Genomic DNA, 21869 nt, shown 5'->3' with positions numbered 1-21869 from the left:
TAAACTATAAATGGCAACATGTTTTTTTTTTCTGTGCATAGGACTAGTCCTATCTGCAGCATACAAAAAAATATAATAAATGTGTCATTACATGTATCTTACATTTAACCTGAAACCTAAATACAATTCATTACAAGTTTAGGCAGCACAATTAAAAATACCTGTGGAAGTAGAACAGCGAGGACATTGTGATTAGTGCAACTGTTGATAACCCTTGCTGGCAAATACAAAAGGAACTGCAGTGAGAACCCAGGGGTGTTCAGGTAAGTTTAAAAAGAGGGTGAGGGGACAGAGGGGCAGGTTGAACGCTTTAACAACAACAGGACTACTGCTTCTTTCTGTGATGTCTTTTATGGTCTTAAACACTTGCAGTTCAGAAAGATTTAAGTTTCTCACAACAAAGCTGACAGCAACAGGTTAAGGGACAGGAGAAATTAGAGAGGAACATGCTAAGCATTTAAGTTGTCAGCTAAATAATGTAAACAGAAGGGAATCCACATCACATATCACCATTAATGCTTTGGTGCCAATAATAATGGATACTTCATCCCCAACACATGTGCTTGACTGCTAAGCATGTGCTCTCTATTTCTTGTGGCAGGGCGAGGGGAAGGAAAGGTGGGGATACTCCCAAAAACAATGAAAGCAGTTTTGTAAACATCATCAGACTTAGCAATATAATGGAAACAAGATTCAAGTAATTGCTGCAAAACAAAACAGCCAAACACCAGTTGAAATCAGCATTAGCACTAACTACAACTTGCAGTTTCATTACATTTTGTGACAGTTATGTAATTAAGAAAAATGCATATAAAAACTGTCTATATATACAAAATAAATTGATAGAAATGAGTGTAGTAAATGTGTTCAGTATTATAACAACTTTATATGCAGCTGCTCTCTTTGGTGCCATTTAGGGAGAGAAGATCCTCTTATGTTGCATACCCAGCTATTTAATTTAATTTGTTTGATGTACTATGAAAAATGTATTCTTGATCTGCATTTACAGTTAAAGTAGCTCCTTGGAACCTCTTTAAATGTATACCTGAATCCCTCAATTATGTATAATTTTAGCCAGCGTCCTCAAAGAACATATACCGTGAAGCTCAAAGGATTTATGTGTTTATTTTTAAATAAATATGATCAGTCAGTGCTCCAGATCTAGGCAGATCTGGTCCGTCTGTGTCAGAGTCGATGCTTCTCTTGGTACATCTGCCAGACATTAATCCTACTACAAATCCTGCCTTTTTTTTTTTTTTTTTTCCTCCTCTTGGGGCTCTGGTGAGCTACAACTGGACGGACTTCAAACTACAGCATGAAGTACTTTGAGCGGATACTGAATAGCGTTGAACTTAATGAAAACTTCCAAAACCCCCTAAAAGTATTTAGAAAGATAGAGAAGCAACACAAGATCAAACGAGGGAAGAAACTACCTGAAAAATGTAGGCATTTATAACACTAGAAAACATGCCCAGTTTCTAGATAGCATACCAAAAGTAGCTTGGTACCTGTGCATTCCCCGTTCAAAGGGTAGGTTTAACAAAAATGTTACCATGATTCCCACTCAAATCACTAAAAACAGAAATGTCAGAAGTCCTTCTAAAATAAACCTATGAATATTTGAAGTTTGGAAGTGGAATTTTTCAATCATTTATGGTACATCTAACTTGTCAGTTATTAGAGAAACCTATACATTGTCCTGCCCTCTTCCCATAATATGCCCTTGATAGGAACAGCAGGTAGGTGTATCTTTACAGTCTGTAAATAAACCAATTGTCTGGGGAAAATAAAATATATATTAGTTGAGGTTTCTAAGATAGTTATTTTTTTTTTTTCCTATTCACATATTTCCTTGCATCATCTTCACAGGGAGAGCTTTATCAACTTCCATTTCAGAAATCTTGAAGAGAAAACATTGGAATCTTGTCTTGTGTCAGGCTTCAGCCTTAAACACTGGGAGTTCAAGTCATTTTGTGTGTGCATTGCCGTTGTGTGTATATGGACTTTTTTTTAAAGAAAAAAAACAGTAAAAAAAATACTATAGCACAGTTTCTGACTGCAGTTAATATTTACTATCCTACAGTAACTACAATGCTACTCATGGCTAGTAATTATTTTGAGGGATCTAAAAGCTTAAGCGCTGTTATTTTTAGTGATGAACATAAGTTATTTCCAAGACTTGCTGATATGTAGCATAGAACCAGCATGTACAACACAACCCAGCACCCTACAACTGTTGTTTTCTTAGGATCCATCTTCCCTTCCTGCCTCCTGAACAGGCAGGTCTGCTGCTCACTGCCTCCCCTGGAAGTGTGCAGCAGCTCAGCGCATGGATGTGAGCCAAAAGGCCCCATTTCGTGGTGAGCTCCGACAGACGGCCTGCCTCTGCTAGCAGCGATATGTAAGTCTGCTGGCAACTCAACAGCCCAGCAGCTTTTTGTCCTTTAAACCAAAGTTGGTTTTAGTTCCTGGCTTGCTCCCTCTTTTTGCCTGTCACGCTGCTCAGATACAGCACAGAATGCCCTTGCTTGTGGCTAGGGAGCTGGCAGGACAGGAACTCAAAGACAAGTATAGCCGCTGACCTGCCTTAGCAATGCCTCCTCCCTGGCCAGTGCCTGCAAGAAAAACCTGGCACTCACCATCCCACTCACTGGGCAACCCTAAAACAGTTCACCAATACAATTCACTTAGAGAACTTAATTCCTTTCTATGAGCCTAGGGTTACTCTTAGTACTCAGTTTTCTGAAGAAAACAAAACAAAACAAAAAAACCAGAGGGGTGTGCATTTGAAAGGATCACATTTGAACCATTTTACTACATTTTATATTTTTCAAGTGATTTTTCAGTAACATCTGCTTTTCTACCAACAGTAACTCTGGCCTCCAGAGTACCCCAAGCACAATGCTCTCTGACTTTTGTCATTGGAAACGTGAGAGAAATCTGGGACAAAATGTATCGGTGATTTGCATAAAGATGTCAGAACCATCAGCTCTTGAAGAAACGCCAACAAAACATGAACCAATTTGCTACAGAATACACATGGATTTAGCCCAGCCTGCTTACCTGCATTTTTTTTTTCCTGTAGATTAACTACCCTGGCTGAAAAAATCAAACAAGTTATATTGATGTTAGCCTACAGTATACATGCATTCATATGAATATATACTGAGCAATTTGAGGGGCTGGGAGAGGACAGAGGCTATACTGCTGGATCTGTGAGGTTTACCACATTACAGAGATTTTGCTTCTAATTCTGCTAGGGAATGACTATGCATGTATTTATCTCCGCTGTAATACACTGATCCAGTAAAAGAGATTATATCCAGGGCCCTCAATTACAATTCCACCAGTGTTTGGGGCTGCACATTTTGGTATTTAGAGTGAGCAATTTGAGCGCACTGTCTTTCGTCTCTGTTCTCTTCCCAAGAAATTTTGCTGATGCATTCTCTCTTTGTGAGCTCAACATGTCAGTATTGCTGAAAGCTGATATTCAGATGAGCACTTTGCACTTGACATTTGAGGAAAAAAATAGCTAAATCTTTCAGATTAATGCATAGCAAATGTTTTAAGTTTGAAAATTAGCAAATGCAAAATTTATCATACAAAGTTTGAAGACACATTTTGCAACTTCTAAACATAACATGCCAAGTTTGGACTATTACTTCTGTGTCAACAATACTCCACAGTGACCAAAACATGCCCATAGATTCTTGAAGTGTTCTTGTTGCAGAAGATTAACATTTAAGAAAATGTATTATTTCCAAAGACAAAGAAAACATTTGTTTAAGCCTTACAGTATAATTGATACCCTTGTATTTCCATCATAAACATACTGGACTTAAGTAGCAACCAGTCTGGTAGAGAAACCAAACAGGTTCCTTTCGTCCACATCATCACTTCAGCTACCCCCTTCAGTTTGTATCAAAACAGTTTACATCTATTTGTAATCAGCATCAGCTGAACATCAGAAAAGCTTCAGACAGTACAACTATTTTTCACGTTTGCCAGGTGCAAAACGTCAATAACACACAAAGATGAAGTAGCAGTCTTCTCTATAGAGGAGCAAGAGAAAATGAACAAAATCATGTCCTTTGCTGTTGGACTTGAGCTTACGATGGACTTTATTCCTCACACAGGAAACACATTTTGCCTTTTGTGAACAAGGTACATTATTACACAAAGCACTCATCTTTAGCAGTTCAGTATCACTTAAAATAGACTTGAAAGTGGCAGACTAAAGCATACAAATTTTTGGTGTGATAACACGAGTGCATGATCCAATGCTAATTTTCTCATAATTACTTGAAATTTGTTTAAATGGTACTTTAGAACCAATAAAAACTTGTGCCTTTATTAAAAAGATAAAACAAAAGTATAAAACAGTATTTATAAACCATCAAGAGTCCCATATAAAAAGCAGTACTCTTCCAGTTCCATTTGCTAACAACACGCAACTGCACTAACCTTTTTCTCAGGGGTACTTTGCCATTTTGTTACTGCTTCATACAGAACGCTGCCGACATTAACAGAAAATGTAACAGTTTGTTAATTTCTTCTTGGGTTGGCTTTTCTTTGTATGCTGAGAGGCAATTGTTGAAAAGTAATAATCCATGTACTTGCAGCTAAAAGACAGTTCACTTCTTTGAGCTATGCTCTTGATATGGTTAAATAAATCAAGTTAAAAGGATGAGGGGGCTCAATTCTATAGCAAAAAAGCAACACCAAGTAAAAGGCTTTTGCTTTGTTGGCATTGCCTTGTTCCATAGCACAGCCAGTAGAAGGAATCCTCAGTCCTGAAATACTTGGGAGAGCTACAACCATGAACACGTCACCCAGTCCCTTCCTTTCAACAAAACCCGGTGTTTGTGCTATGGACAGTTGCATTTCAGACTCATCAGCCACACTCTGTCAATCCCCCACAATCCAACCCCTCCCCCTCTTTTTTATTTTTTTCTTCTTTCTTTCTGTTCTCTGCAGAACCTGCTATGGAAGTGACTTCTGCAGTGCCTAAGGTGTGACGATCGCCTGTGAGGAGGTAGGAGTCCTTGCAGATCTACCCCCATCACCGCAGCATAACAGAAATGCATAGTTCCCACTCTGGACCTTGTGCATCCAAGCAGGGCACTTCAGGATTTGGCCCTTTGGTAGCAGTATATATATAATTCAGTGCTGCATAAATGCACGTTAAGAATCTTAAGGCATCTGTCTTAACTTCCCTGCTCTGCAATAGTGCTTACAAGAATCCATTGGACTGTGCAGAAACTTGAATTTCTTGTCTCTTCCTAAAATGCTCATGTTCCATTTTTTACTGATCAACTTTTTCCAAACAAAATTAAGTAATATTCAAGCACAAAATGTGTTGCAGAAACCTAACAAAACAAAACAAAACCTCATTAGTGGAATTGCACCGTTAGCTTTGAAAAAAGAAACACAACACGAAACAAATCATACTGCATTACAGGAATATCTAGATAACAGGTATTTTACTGCCTCCCGATTGGGACTGCAGCTAAGCTAAATTCAACTTATAATTAGCCTTCTGGGAGGTGTTTTTTTTTTTTTTCTTCCCTTTTCTTCTCCTTTTAAACCTCATGTTTTATAAGATTATCTCCACTAAGAATGTCAAGTCCATCACCATTGACCTGTGGCTAAAGTCTCTTGGATGTCTGGTTGGCAAGAATTGCTCATTCATTTTTAATTAAATTGACACATTTGGAGACACAAATGATATTTGTCTAGGTGAGTCTGGGGGACTGCTGGCTGGGAGATTTTTGTCTTTTCTGTACAATGACATGGGAATTTTACTTAAGCCATAACTTTGATTGCTTCTACTGCATGCTACAGGTATAAAAATGAAAAAATGAAAAATACAGCTATCAGTCTATTACAAGGCATAGCAAAGTGCATGGAATGGATATTTTGGATCTCACAGCTATTGCATGGCTGCTTCCAGTTGTAGGGGACTGGAATTAACAAGCTAGGCGATCAGAAACCGATCAGATCCAACTAGACTCAGAACAGCTGAAACACTGTGGTACTGAGTTAAGTATTATTTGAGATAACACGTACCAAAATGCTTTGTGATGGGTGTGACTCTGACTCATTTAATTATACAACTTCTAAAACTATGCAGCTTGGGGAAGTGGGGTACACGGCACACCATCTTCCTTCGTTAAATTTGTCTGACTTTAGGAAGGGAGGGAGCTTGGAAAGGAAAGTCACACCAAACTATTACCAGATAATAGTCTGGTCTAAGCTGTCAGTCGTGCTCTCTCTCTAGGTCAGTGGGAAGAAGGATTAAGTACATTCTATAATACCCTGTCAAAGACTGCTGGCATGAACTGATCTCAGAAAGTATCTATTCTACTTTTCATAGAAAGGAAATGACTGAATAACCTGTTTAGATCAAATCAGATATTATAAAACTAGAGGCTGAAAGGAATCCCTTACTAGGGTACTTGTTTGAACATTTATACAGAGTGTCAAGAAAAGTACTACTAACTACTGTAATTTTGGCTATCCCTTGCAGAGACCTTTTAGATAGACTATTTCTTAGTAAATAAATAATAAAAAAAGATGATCCTAAAATTACTGAGCTTTAAGATCTTGAAGATTGTTCTCTCTTCAAACAAAATGGCACTTCCTTGTAAGGTCCCTGTTTCCAGCTTTTGCTGTACTTCTGTGTCAGGGATCACAGAGAGGCAATATAAATTCCTTCATGCAGGCCTTCTACAACTCTTTAAAAGAAACAAAGGGAGGTGGGGGGTAATGACTCAGCCCTCAGCATCTATGGTTGCTAGTTGTCCAAATCAGATCCGTTCCTCTTCTAGAAATAAAAATTTAACAGGAGTTTATAAACTCACTGCAGCATGAAGTCAACATAAAAGAGAAATTTAATTCAGTCACTGGAAATACACCAGGGCAAGCAGCAGCATTTGCTACATTTCCCTAGTGCAAAGTGTGCAGTGTGCGCAGAAGCTCTTACACAAAAGAAGATCATTGTTAATGTGTCGATGTGTCACAAGTGACACAAAGCAGTCCAGATGTAGACACCTATATTTACCGACACCTTCATTCCTTGTGCACACACTTTCTTGAAGTATAAGAGCAGAGCACGGTAAACCAATATACAATAACAATATAGTTGAGGGGTTGTTCCTTGAGAGAGTATCAAGACTTTCATCTTGAAATTGCCTGTTTAGCAGATGAGATTCTTTTCCCTGGTCAGGTAAAAATACAACATTACACACTTCAATCTAAATTACAGGATTAGGCCGACTCATCCTAGATCTAGCCAACCAATGTTTCCTACAGTACATTACTCCCACTCTCATCTCCTGGTGAGCCATTCTGAGCTTTATGTAGACTTTTTTTTTTATGGCCACAAGATAGAGCACAGGAAGTTCCGCACCAACATGTGAAAGAACTTCTTCACAGTGTGGGTGACAGAGCACTGGAACAGGTTGCCCAGGGAGGTTGTGGAGTCTCCCTCTCTGGAGAAATTCAAAGCCCGTCTGGACGCCTACCTGGGCAGCCTGCTCTAAGGAACCTGCTTTGGCAGGGGGGTTGGACCCGATGATCTTTCGAGGTCCCTCCCAACCCCTGCAATTCTGTGATTCTGTGATTTTCTACGACTCATCCAACATCAGAGGACTTCTCTGCACTCCATGACTAGTGACTTTTGACCTCAAGATGTCTGTTTTAGTTTACTCATATATATAAAGAAATAGCAATCAATTACGTTAGTCTTACCTGTTTCTCATTGAGATGGTTGGTTAGTAATAAGCTGAGATCAACTTTCCAATGAAACTATAATATGCTTTTTTGTACCTAAAATATGAGAGAATCTCAATTATGTGTTTTTTTTTTTCAGATCTGCACAGCAAATACCAAAGACTTCAAACCAGAAACCATGCTTATTGTGTTATACCTATTTCAGAGAAATATTTTCCTCCCCCTAATCAAATATAAAATAAATCCAAAATGTCTCAGAAGAGGGAGTGAGAAAGCCAGATGTATCTACCCATTACCTTAGCCTTAAAACTCAGTTTGGAGCAGAGCACGAGACACAAGTTAGCCTTAGCTTATAAACATGCTGACTGGATTCTATGTAACAAGGTTTCCTCTACCGGACTCCAACCAATTCCTAAGGACTTTTTAGGCTTAAAAAAACAACAACAACAACAACAAAAAAAACCCAAACACACCCCACCCACCATGAACAAAATGACAGAGTAATCAGAAATGTTATGGTGCAGTCTACCTGATTTAACATTTTCCTCTTCAGGGCCACTTTCTACCCATTGACCATCACTGGCTAGCAATCGATTTTGTGATTCACTGAGTGGTCGAGGAGGAAAGGGCTGACTGGCTCCAGAGCTGAAAAGCAAGCAAAGTCAACAGAAATTCTGTAATTGCAAGAGTTGCTTAATTCAGACATTTCTAGATTGATAGACAAGAAATGGTATACTGACAACAATGTTACTGCCACACAGTTACAAAGAAAACCTAACCAGTACTATCTGGAAGAACAACCTAATGTTGTATTCCACCACTAAAAGCTAGGGTGTGCTGCTGAACATCTTAATGCAAAAGGCTACTCTGCTGTTGGCACAAGGGTACTGCTTGTGTAAATTCCACAGGTTGTGTGGTACTGGAAGTGACTTCTCAGTCTTGCCTTTGGCCCAAATGCCTGATAACTCACGTAGCTGCTGTTGACAACAACCTTCAGCCATTCACCAAACACAGAAGCCTTCCAAAATCACGTAAACGTCCTCAGAAGTTTCACGTACTCATGTGTCTTTGAATCTGAAGCAAGCTTCTTGAAAATACAAACGATGCAAATTTGGAGGTTTAAAATGTAACAACCTAGAAGAACTCCACTGCTCAAACCCAGCAATAGCCACATTATTTACCTCATGCAAACTATGACTCAGCATCCCTTGCTTAGGCATGCTGGAGGAAGTGAAATGCAAGTAATATTTACTCTTTCTTTCATTTGAAAAAATATCTTAAGTATTTTTTCCATGGACCATTATTCATTCTTCCCTAGGACTTTTTTTCTTCTTGTTAAAAGAGCCTGTAAGGTCTTTTACTTTCACTACTGTTCTGTTTCCTTAGAGCCACGTCCTTTTAGAAGTCTAAAACAAGAAATAGCCCTTCTGTATCAAGCAGCATCACGTTTATTAGTTTTGATTCATTCTATCCTTCTTTGAAGACTTACGAATTCACTTTGAACCCAACAACAAGTTTAAACAATTAAAACAAAAAATAATTTTGAAACTTTTTTTTTTTTTTTAACAGATGAATTATGGCACAGTACAGCTTAAGTGCAATAGTTACCTTTTGGCAGGTTCATTTTGGCTTGAGACAGTTAGTTGCTCTGGATCCATAATCACCAAACGAGTTGGAAAACTACACCCATCGCCCAAACTAAACCAGAAACAAAGATTCAAATCACTGTTTGCAGTTGACAGGCTGGAATCAATTACTGAGTGCAGTGTTGAACTGCAGACTTGAGCAAGGCGTTCCTACCACTAAACCCCATGACCAGTTAATTAAGCTTTGGAGCTCAAACAATTCCCACCCTACCACTCAGTGTGGGCTGCTGAGCACAGCACTTGCCTACGTATTTCAGAAACAACATTGTGTTTCTGTACAATGTAGCCCTGGTCTTCTCCCAAAGCACTGGGCACAGGTAGTCAGACTATCCAGTATTCATAATCCCAGAAGCACAAACAATATTCTGGTGGTCATACTTTTTTCTTCCTCCCATCACTGTAAGATTAACTAAGCATTCTTTTAAAGCAAATTCAGTCAAGACAGAATGTGTTGGGAAAACACCCACCTGTAATATACCTTCCACCTTTTTATAATCATGTGAAAAGTCATATCAGTTGAGCAACTGGCTGAGGCAACTTTAGATCTTGTTATTACCCCTGCTGTTTGCTACCAGACCTCAGTTTGGCAAAAAGCTTCACCCACATTTTAAGCTGATACACAAGCCTCCAAAAGCAGTGCTGAAACATGGCACCTACTTTGTTCTGCTGATTTTCTGGAGTGGTGGGAGTGAGCAACAGGTCAGTCTTACTTTATCGAGCTTCTCAGACATTCATCTGCAACTTCCTAACACTGGTTCAGATGAAATTTTAAAACTGCTGTTTTCCAACATATCAACATTTTTTTCCACTGCTGCTTATTTACATTCACTTTCTCAGAAGGCTTTTAATAATGAATATGTCATGTACAGCACAAGAAAAGCTGTCAAGTTTGTTGGGGATAAGAGGGGGTGTTTTTAAACTGATGTTGTTTCAGTGTAGCTGAAATTCAAAGAGCATTTGTGTCTCCCCTGTGCTGTTGATTTCTGCTTTATAACCAGGCACTAATACTACCGATCAAAAGGTGTAGAATTTTTGAAATACAATTCTCAAAACTTTCCAAACTTCTGTATTTAGAAGGCCCTTGTAAATGAGGCTCTCATCTCTGAATGAAAACCCTGTGCAGAGTCTTCTCAGTTTTCTCCTCCAGATTTTCTTCACACCAATCACACAAGATTTCCAAATTGGCTTTTCAATTGTGCTTCATTTTTCTCAGAAAAGAGGAAGCAAGGTGAAAATTAAGTCATCAATTTATTCCCCAATTCATTTCAAGTCAGATCAAATACCTGGTAAAAACAGGGAGCAGCCAATACTTCTTTTCATCTCCAAAAACCTCCCTTAGATTTTTGCCACATCCAAGAGAAAAGCCATTTTTATCAGGGCCATTTCGAAATGTGGGTGCACGGAATGTTTCTGTAAAAGAAAAACACGCAACTTACTTTAAAGCAACAAGCAGTCAGGGAAAATAGACAGTCTCAAACTTCTCTACTGTGAACACAGTCTCAGGCAAGCTAAGACCATCTTGATGTGTATTATGAGGGAAAAAAATGATTGCCACCTGAAGTAATAAAAAACATTAAAAAAATCTAAGTGTTAAAGTTCACATAAGAACAGTCATCTTTCTCTCTTTACATTTAACTTAAGGTCTGAAGCAAAGCAAAGTACCATCAGCATGCTGAAGATACCGCATGCTCTCTTTGGCCTGTGCACATCTTTGAGCAGATGACAACTTCTGCATAAATAAGCAATTTACCATTGAGCATTACTGTACCTAAACTCATACAGGACAGGTTTTTTCCACCCTGTCCAGGGCTGAAGTCAAACTAAGAGCATACCACAGTATCAGAGAAAGATGAGATCTATTACATTAGAGAAACAGACGCACCATGAGATACAGCAAACCACCTAAACTTGACCGACCTACTATTTACCTAGTCAGACAGGTTACACACTTGGCCAAGAACCAAGAGGACTCTTTCCTCTCTCCATACCAACACCTTGTCTTTTCACAATCATGAACCAGAAAGTAAATATTGATTGTGCTGTCAATGACCTACAATGACTTTTGGGCAAGGAACATGTTAACATTTCTTTCAAAGCTAAAAGAGATCCCGTGAAAATTCCTTAGCTTGTAGATACACAGAGGAAAAATGACTTAACCATCCTGTCAAGCAACCAAAAAAACCTCTTTTTCTTCTCTTGAAAAATTCTAACAAGCAGAAAGTAGTATCTCTTTCAATTAACTCATTTGTTTTTGGGAACAGAAATTGAACTTCCAACAAAAGGTAGAAGATTTTGACTTTAGTTGTGGCACTATCCACCACACCCCTGAAAAAAAAAAAAACACTTTAAAAATGCTTTAGCAGGAACTTAGATACTTTAACTAATGCAAGTAACTTCCTTACACTCATCAATGACATTTAGAATGTTTAGGCACAGAAGTTACCTGCAAGCCATATTCTTTTATTACTTAGGACACGTGCATCAGTGTTTCCATTTTTCTTGCAGTGCTTTTACAAGTCACTTCCTAATACCAAAGTCCACTTTATCTCGCAGGATTTAAGAATACTCTTTCAGATCTGGAGCAAAATGTATTATATTCGTACACAGGACAGCCCTCACCTCAGGTGGGGCCACCCAGCTACTCAAAGTATTGTAACAACAGGGTAACTGGTAAGTAGCAATTCTGTTACATTACTTAACACTATATAAAAACCACAACAAAAATGTGCCTCATTAGTCTCAAAATACAAATAAAACCAAAAAATTGACATTCATCATGAATCTCCACACTTGACTCCACCAGAGTATCCACTACACTAGGAAACGCAAGACAAGGTTTGACCTTTTTTGCTTTCACCAAAAGTTCTTCTTGCTGCACAGAATTTTAAAATCCCATTAAACGTGAAAGTTTATCCTTCCATCATCAGCAACTTGTTTTTTGGGACAAGGAACAATTCTGTACTCCAACTAACTGACCTATTGTTGATCTGTTTTTGCCAACTAGCCAGCAGTGGTAGCTGAAGAGCGACAGTATGCTGATGAAGAACATGGCTGCCACAAAGAAAAGGAATAGTACGTGGAATTTTGCATGGGTGTCTCGCAATTCATTCTGGGGAGAAAGAAAGAAAGAACGAGATTAACATGTTAACACTTCTTTAGCAGTTAATGCAGTATTATCACCAAACATTTTCTGCTACGCCCATTCTGATATAGATATTTCACCCCATTTTTCACAATGAAAAGCAGCACAAGCAGGGCCTTCCTTCCATGTCATGTTAAACCAGTGTCTATATAACAGCATTCGAAGGCTGATGGGTACCCCCTCCACCTGACTTTAGTTACATCACTGCACGTGTTCATCTGTCTGCTAGCACTGTATATAACCAGGTTAGTTTTTAAATGCACAGCAAGGGGCAAGTAAAAAAAAAAAAAAACAAAAATGTACTAAAAAACATTCACTGTGCAGCCGCAGCCAAAGAAACACTGAAAACACATCCAAAATTGCTTTTCTTCAAGAGAAGAAGATACAATGAAAACTTCCAAACCCTCTCCTGGCAACTTAATAATACTGAAATACTGAAATAATACTTCTGAATAGGCATAAGGAACATGAATGGGAAGTGGCTTAGTTACATCGTGTTTCCAAGGCTGAACAACTCCCAGACAAGATCAGTTTCCTGGGACTGATCTTCAATTTTTGATAATCTCTCAGGTTTAAGGAACAACCAGCATGTACCTAGCAGAACAAATTTGCCATCTCTGACAAGCCAGAAGTTACTCACCAGAATATCTACATAAAAACCAACAATTTCAGTCCAACCACCAAAAAATAACCTCCCACCCACAAGCGATAGTCAATTCCACCCCCAGCCCCAACCATATTTAGGCTTGCGCTTTCAAGAGGCCAGTAGGATTTGTAACAATACTATTCTAGTTCTATATCCTCAAAATTGCAGTACTTTTAAGCAGCTGACCTTTAGCAGCACTATGAAAGCAGAGATGCTATTTTTATTCAGCAGTTTAGTTAGCATTATTGCCATTACTTTTTCCATTAGCTCATTCAGCATACACACTTATCTGAGGCTTATTTTTTTTTAGATTATCTAGAAGACATTTCGATTAAGATCAAGTGCATACAGGTATATCTACATCCACATACACTGCCTATATTCATAAGCAAAAGAGATTACAAATTTTCTCCCTTTCAAACTATTTACACCATAGTTTGGTGTAAATAGCTACTACGAAGGATTGGATTAGAAAAACTATAGTAGGAACATTTTTTAAGTAATTACATCAATATTGAATTTTACCTTTGGACAATTCTCTGCAGCTTTCCTGCGGCAAAGCTTTGCACAAACAAAGAATTTATTAAACACTAATATTATGTTAAGACCAAATGTTTGAAAACAGCATGAGCTTTGTTAAGAAAGAAATGGTTGGTGTGCACACGTGCTCTCGGACGTGCCAAGTTCCAACGCCCATCAGCAGCCTTAGCCCCTGTTCTCCAAGAGAATGGAGGACAGAGTACACAAGAGCACATGACTAACTCCCAAGGCGTGTGATTTTCTTCTGAAGTACTGCTGTTGAGATTGGGGTTGGATCACTTTCAAGTGGTTTCCTTGTCCTGAGCAGCGTGACTGCACTGGGTGCGTTCTTTACTAGTTTCCTCCACGAGTAAGGTTTATGGTGACACTGTCTATGACGACACCATTCATACAACTCTGTAAAGCTAACAATACTCCAGAGAATAAGAATAAACCATAAAGCAATGGTTTATAAATAAACAAAATAATCTGACTTCAGAACATAACTATTACCATTAGATGTAGGTTCAGTCAAAAGCACAAAAAATAAGATACCATTCCTTCCACGACTTTGTTTAAAAAAAAAAAAACAACACCAAAAACCATCAACAACAAAACGTAACACATCAGTACTGTCTTTTTTCTTCCCAATGTCCTGCAATACTGAGAATTGTGTGAGAGATATTTTCAGTCTAACGCCTGAAATTCAACCAGTACTTAAGAAAAGAAAGAAAGAAACAAGAAAGCTTAGTTCAAGTTAGACTTCAAATTTCAAATTTTAAAGAATGTTATTAACCACCTTAGCTAAGATGCTAGCACTTCACAAATCTGTCCTACATAAGACGTATGGCTTTTCAGTAAGCCTAGGGAGAGCCCAAGCTTTTACCCTGGAGTCTGGCATATATTAACAGCAATTTCAAAAATGCTGGCTACCTTCTGATCATGCGAGAGTAAGCAAATGATAGAGTCCAGCTGTTTGAACTGCCATCTACATCCAGTTTCTTTATCTATTGCCTTTATTTACTTGTTTATTGGCTCTAGTTTTGCTTAGACAATTTGTGCTACAGCCCCTCTCCTCACTGCTGTGAATGGGGATGTGAAATATTTTGCGATCCCCTGAAATGAAGGCTAGCAAAAGACATACTCTAACTGCTGCTTGCTTCTAAGCTTTGTGTTAAAACTGTGATGCCTCTTCCTACCTCTGAGCACATTGTGGTTTCCTGGAAAACATGGTTACCAGATTAATTTTTGTAACTTCTTGATGGCATACATACACCCAAGCAGTCATGCTTGCCAATACTTCACTGTCAGTTTGCAATTTACACAAAAACAAAAAGATAACCAGAGCTTCCAGGTTCAGGCATTTCACTACACAATCATAGAGAGAGAGAGAGACTATATGCAACTAGATCCTTAAATACTACTAAGAATACAAAGTATTACTTATAGGACTCTTCTGGAACTGCTTACTTAAATGAAGTAGTTCTCTATGGACAATTCTCAGGCCAGTTGATTTTGGAGCTCAGAAGAGCAGTGACAGCTTAGTCTTTGTGTTTGGGCCAGAAAATAAAACTTTCTTTCAGTTGCATCTCCCTAGAACAGTAGGTCTATAACCTGGAGAAGGATTTTTTTTTTTTTTTAAATCATACATCATTAATTTGCCTGATCCCCTGGGAACATTTTCCTCTTCTGATTACACAGCTGGAGCCACTGGCTCTAAGTTCTTGAATGACAGTTGCAGAACTCAAGCATCTTTCAAAAAAGGCTAATTCTTTCCCGGAAAGAAGGGTGCAGGCTTTGAGCACTTATCACAGACTTAATCACAGCTGTGTTCTAGCAGCAATCCACATGCCACAGCATGTGAAAAGAGTGAAACTTCAGTCATTAGTTATTTAAAATCTGTACATTTAGCAGCAGCACAGAAGAGACTTGTAGGTGGGAGAACTTCAGAGCTTACAAAGGGAAATGATATGCCCAATAAAATTTGGTCTACTTAGCACACATAATAGCCTGACGGCAGTCACTATTCTGAAGGGTCCTTCACAACCTCCTGAACACGACAAGCACTGAGTCATTTGAGCACGTATCAGGTCACTTAAAAAATAATAAGAAAAAATAGTATCAGAGCTCAGCTTGTTACTCATCTTAAATCTAGAAGAAACTCAAACATCTAGTATACATCCCTATGTGTACAGACAGGAGGACTCAGTTCTAACAGAGGACCTGGAATTACTTTTCTTTAATTTTATTTTAAATAGAAGTGGAGTTTTTCAGAAGTATGTACCATCTGTCCCGGAACACATACTGTATCCTTAAATTAACTATGCTCAGGATTGCCAAAATAATTTGGAGGACACTGAAAGACATTGGAAACAGCTGGAAAAAAAACAGGTTTCAAGGTGGGAGGGAGCAGAACAAAGAGAGTGGATACAAACATACACTGGGAAGTGCTACCATGTACTATGTAAACAAGGCATCAAGAACTGGGCGTTCAGCCAGGACTGGTGCCTGTGTCAAATGCATTTTGTTAAGCGGTGGATTTATCTGCTTATCTTTAACAACTTCCTAGGTATTAGAATAAGAATTTTATGAGTATAGGAAAAGGAGTTACGAGTATAACAACAACAACAACGTGTCACTCATACTTCCTTGATCTATACAAACCAGATTTAAACTCCCACAGCAGAGTGTAAGCCTGTGGTAAACACTTAGAGCCAGCACGGCTGTTCCATCACAGCATGAACAGTATTAAAACCTTTTGTCAGTACTTCTGCACAGAGCATGAAAGATGCTATGCAAGTCTTGCAGGTGTGACAGATTTTTGGTGTGACAGATTATTTTTTTTTCAATCAGAAGAAGTGCATGTCTCACAATATTTGCTAGAATCTGCATGTGCATGTTGCATCTGTAAACAAATTCCATCAACAGTTCAAAACAATGGACTGCTAAAATTTGTGTAGGTAGCATGCACACCTTTAAAATCTCATTACTCCAACTTCTGAAGGTTACATTCCAAGTATTTCATCTTCTACCTGGCAATGGCTATATACGCTTTCTCTGAAAACATTTATAAGGAAGCAAAAAAGAAATGCTACCTTCTGAAAACCAAACTATAACATTTCTCACAGTCAAGCTATAAAGGAAAAAACAAAACAAATCTTGAGAGCCCTAACAGTTATCTGTCTGATGCTGTAGCAAACACTGCTGAGCATTAGCAACATAGTGAAGCAATCTACACGCAGGACGTATCCATAGGCCACCCTGATCTACAGATGTAGAGAGAAGTTCCCAGGACTATTCTGTAGTCATCAGCACCCATCTAAACGCTTACATACTAGAGCCGTATTAAATTTTGCAAGTCCACATGATGATGGTGCCACCAACTCTTTCTGGAATTCCACTTTAATCAAGTTATTATAAAATCATAGGAATATTAGCTTTGTGGAACGAGTGTTTTAGTGTGAATAAAATCAGTCAGAGATCTATTCTAATTATAAGATCATGGTATCATCAAATTTTGTCTTGGAAGTAACAGGGAAATGAAAGCAACAAATGCAAGCACACAACTACATTTCCTGTTGTCACATTTCAGAAGTAGCCCATTCTTGCATAAAACATTTTAAGCATCTAAAGCATTAAAAATATATCCCTCTTAAGTTCACTTCCTCTGCTGAAGAGTCCACTTCAGTATCATGTCCAATGGGCTTTGGAATAGGCTTGCTGCAAATGTTGGTATTAAATGTTCATTGTGGTCAGATGTCCTACTGACTTTCATTGCAGTAACAGTTATGAAGTGAGGTGACAAAGCAAATTCATTTTACTTGCTCAAGCACTGACTGGTAAATATGTAAGAGCGCACTGACTGGTAAATATGTAAGAGCACATCTACAGTTTCATTGGAAATTGCATACAAAACACTGGAAAGCAGCCAGGCAGATGTTTGGAAGTGACACATTCACAAATTAATAATTTAACTATTTACAGTCAAGCAAGACTGAACAGCAGAATCAGATCATTTCATTTGCAACACCTGTTAAGCCACAGCTCTGAGTGATAAATACACCTGTGACTTTCATCTCACACAATACCAAAAGCTCAATTCCCACACACTGCTCTCCAGTGATGGGTTGCTACACAGAGCTCAGAGACTAAGAGAAACATAGTACTTTGGCAGATCAGACCCATAGGCTCAGATGAACACAAACAAATGTGTTTGCACCATTTATCTTACCTGTCTAATGACATCTGTCTCAAAGTACAGCTGTTCTGAATACATGATCAAGCTTCCGTTACCCTGACATGGCACTTTTCTCCAGTAAAGAGTCTTTCTTTTGCTATAGATAATTACTGCTCTTCACAGCTACAGCAAGTAGCGTCTAAGAAACACGTGCTGTCGTTTATTTATAAACATGTGATGGAAAGCTTTCCACTTAACAGTGATTTTCTTTCCCATGTTAGTTAATGGAATCTGATTAAGAGAATTCTGATGCTAGCTCTTCCGTCTCAAGAGACTGGAAGGCACAGTACAAGGTTTCGGAGATGAAAGAAAATGACATCAGAAGATGCTCTGTTCAGCCTGGAACATAACTGCAACAAAAGTGATAGGAGCAATAACGCTGACATGCAAGGATGTTTACCTTTCACATATATTCTACTAAATCTAGTAAGGTACACGTATATGTATCTATTATTTTATCTATTATTACTGACAATGGTTACAAGGAACACGGATATCTTTAGCACCATATCTACCCATATCAGATCAATAAAACCCACTAGTATGAAGTTCAGACATGCCTACATAAGGACTCCAAAACAGAGACTGGTGAGTTCCCAAAAAATTCACCTGCCTTATCCAATAGCAGAGTAACCACAAAGGCACAAGATTATTTTGTATTTCACATCTGTTGGTATTTTGATGTATGTGTGTGTGTATACATATAAACATACACTCATGCATACACACGCGTAATTGTTTGATAAAACCAGGTCTTTCTATATCTACGTATCTATAACCAATACTCTCAAAGAAACCTGAGCTGTGACATTTGATTTTGATGGAGCAGAGAAACCGCAGTGTCCTCATCGGAACTTCTTCCCCCAATTATTCATCCTAGGCAGTGCAATAAATTTAATTAATATTCGGAAGGTTCTCCTGATTCAGTCACTTCGATCGATGCTGTTAATGGTAATGAACTATGGAACAGAGTAAATGGTGAGTGACAACATGCTGAGGCAGCCTTCAATAAACACATGCAAGATTAAACAAACAAACACAAAAAAGCCTTAGAACTTACTGTCCAGAACTTTATGAAGTACTGCAAGACTGTAGCAGCAACAAACAAACAGTACAGTAAGGAATACATTAAAAACAGGAGGAAGAATTTGTAGTTAGAAAATCCCACACAATTATTCACCCTAGAAGGAGGGGAAAGAGAAAGAGGTTACTATGATATACCAAAATAATAATAATTAAAAAAAACCCAGTACACTCAGCTGTTTTTGCAGAGCATAATGTGTATGATGTCAGTGGTATGTCCAAAACAGTTTGGCACTAGTGTTTCAGAAGCATTTTAAGCCATCATTTTGAATGAAGGCCAAGTTAGCTGGGCCCCTCCCACAAATTTTGCTCCCTCCCAGGAATTTCTACAGGACAAGGCATGAGCTGTCAAAGCATTAGATGCAAACAGTCTCTGTAGGAAGCATCTCGCATACTAGGAACTAATGACAGCGATTGCAGAAGATAACACAAATCTCTCCATCAATTTCAGTGGATGTCGCTTTTGTTATAAAAACACTTTCAAGTCAACTACTGATAGCAGTATCTTTGTAACAACAGCAGATAATATTTTTACTGACTACCAGTGAACACAAACTGCAGAAGAGCAACCATTTGAGGGGATGTTATGCATCATCTAGAACCAAGAACTGATTTTCACAATGTAGTGGTTATCGCCTCTTCTGTTGATAACACCACCGAACTAAATGAAATGCCATTTCTCATAGGTCTTGTTAACTCCATGGTTTCTCTGTATGAGGAAAAACTGTATGGTTTGGGCTGCTGGGCCTGCAATGCTAACTTGCAACACACATGAACAAAATTTATTTTCATGTAATAAAGACTCAAGAAATTCTGTGAAAATCAAATTTTACTTCAAAGTTTCATTTCCTGAAGCAGCATGAAGGAGCTAATTAATCATTATAATACTGCCTTTTTTTTTTTTTAAAATGAACTTACCATGGACAATGGTGGTCCATTTTTAGTACACATCTGAAAAAAGAGCAGAGGATATTTCCAGCAAGTTAAAGCAAAAAGTGTATTTGCTTTCTAAGACGTATGCTTTTACCTTCTATAATTTTTTTTTTTATTTGTAATTTCCTCACTGAAACTTTTTACAGGTCTTCTCATTCATGCTATGTCTCCACATTACAGCAGCCATCCTTTCAACCGAAAGGACTAAGTGAGATACAAGAGAGTTATGAAGAGAGCCTCTTAAATTAACATGGGGAGCATTACTGAGCAACACTCAAACCATGTTATTTATAGTTCATTAAGCCACACTAGTCTTACGTGTGCAATGAAAGAAAACAAATCCAAAGGACCCTTCACAGCTGTGTGGATAAGGTATGTCAGTGGGTCATTCATTTCAACTAAGTCTACCTTAGGGATATTTTTGCTACCTTTTTGTCTGTTCCTTGCTCGTTTGTTTATGGTAATTGAGGGGAAAAAACAGCACAGGGGTAAATTGAATAGTTCATAGGCCATTTTCATCCAGTTTTTGTAAAAAGTCGGATGCTAGACATTTCAGACAGACATTCATTTGCTAATGAATTTGATTTTAGCCAAAAGATGTGCATTAGGTTCTTTAGTTAAGTAGATTTCCTCAAGCTCAGACATACAAAGTCTCACTCACAGCTTCAGCGCCCTTACAGACTTCTCTGATGACTCAGAACGAGGTTAGGGAACAACAGTGGTGTCTTTTAAACAGCAAAGACATGCAATTCCACTGTCACTCTTTGAGATAAAGCAGTATTAGTAGCACACATCTGTTTCAAAGCTGCAGAAGCAAGATAAAATAGAAGAGCTCTATAATAACCACATGCTGGTATCTCAGACTTGCCTTTCTTTGCTTTCAATGCGAATTTATTTATTTTTACATAAGCACTGCTTTATAAAGCTATAAGCAGATTGCAGGTTTCCTAGAAAGTTCTGCCATTTTGGTCTACAGGGCTGCAACAATAATAATGCACTAATGGGAGGAACTTTGCTTTCTTGAAATCATGGTATGAAGGGTCTGAGAAGGGAACAAATTGTAAAATCTGCTGTTATGCAGGGGTTGACACACCGATGAAATGAACACACTGAAGTGATAGTAGAAGGAAAGAGAAACTCCATCATTTCAGATGCAGTAACTTACATGTCACACGCAGAACAGTGGTGGCAGCGGTCAGGTTTGATTAGCTGGCATCGATCACAGTATCTGATGGCTGCATTCAAGTGGCAAGGGTCAAGTTGTAAGAACTCGGTGAATTTTACAAAGACTTTCCCTCTTAATACAAACTGAATCTTAGAGAGCTCCCTCCCAATCACACCTGTTTTCACAGACCTACTCATACAATATATATGTTTGAGTTTTTTAAAGAAACATATAGAAGTATTTAAAACTCTTGTCAATTACTGCTATATGGAGTCCATTTCCATTTACTCGTTACCCGCTCAGTTTTCCTGTCCTTCACCCTCTGGCAATGACCTATCTTTTGTTTTCTTTCACCTCTGGAGAGAGTACCTAGGCATCCCATTGTGAAACTACAATTTTTCAGTAAGCCAACTTTCAACATTAGCCTTCTCTATCCTCTTCAGCAAACAGAGATCTAGCAGACTGTTCAGCAAATTAGCTCTTCCTCATTTTTCCAAGTTATTTTTAAATAAGTCTTCAAGCTCTTCTCAATGGAAACAAGACACCAGTACAGTCAGTTTGAAAGGAGGAGGAAAGCCAACACCTACAGCTGAGCAGAACTGCTAAGAGCTGGCAAGAGCTTCCCAGACCACTCCAGGGACTGGGATTCCCTCAGAGGGAGGTTTGTATTCAAAAAAAGCCAGGTATCCATAGACTTTGTTTGAAAAGACACAGTCGACTTTGGTGACTACTATCCTAAATATTTTATATTTTTGGAGAAAAAT

The 21869-nt window shown here is 38.4% G+C and overlaps 1 protein-coding gene across 3 annotated transcripts in view; it reads right to left on the bottom strand.

The window, feature by feature from the left end:
• Positions 1–4103: 4103 nt before the first annotated feature.
• ZDHHC20 (zinc finger DHHC-type palmitoyltransferase 20) overlaps positions 4104–21869 on the bottom strand; it is a 51622-nt gene continuing 33856 nt past the window's right edge. For 2 of the 3 annotated variants that reach the window (XM_066989771.1, XM_066989769.1), the window contains 9 exons: positions 21106–21175; positions 19926–19958; positions 18985–19105; positions 12357–12489; positions 10664–10790; positions 9343–9432; positions 8264–8379; positions 7753–7830; positions 4104–5369 (listed from right to left, as the gene is read on the bottom strand). In XM_066989771.1, the coding sequence (XP_066845872.1) occupies positions 7793–7830; positions 8264–8379; positions 9343–9432; positions 10664–10790; positions 12357–12489; positions 18985–19105; positions 19926–19958; positions 21106–21175 (728 nt within the window). In that variant the 3' untranslated portion in view covers positions 4104–5369; positions 7753–7792. The remainder of the gene's footprint in view (positions 5370–7752; positions 7831–8263; positions 8380–9342; positions 9433–10663; positions 10791–12356; positions 12490–18984; positions 19106–19925; positions 19959–21105; positions 21176–21869) is intronic. The other variant, XM_066989770.1, reaches the window with a different exon arrangement.

Source organism: Anser cygnoides, chromosome 1 (genome assembly GCF_040182565.1).
Source record: "Anser cygnoides isolate HZ-2024a breed goose chromosome 1, Taihu_goose_T2T_genome, whole genome shotgun sequence".
Lineage (NCBI taxonomy): Eukaryota > Metazoa > Chordata > Aves > Anseriformes > Anatidae > Anser > Anser cygnoides.
The sequence above is the reverse complement of the archived record's forward strand: the minus strand, read 5'-3'. Positions and strand labels throughout refer to the sequence as shown.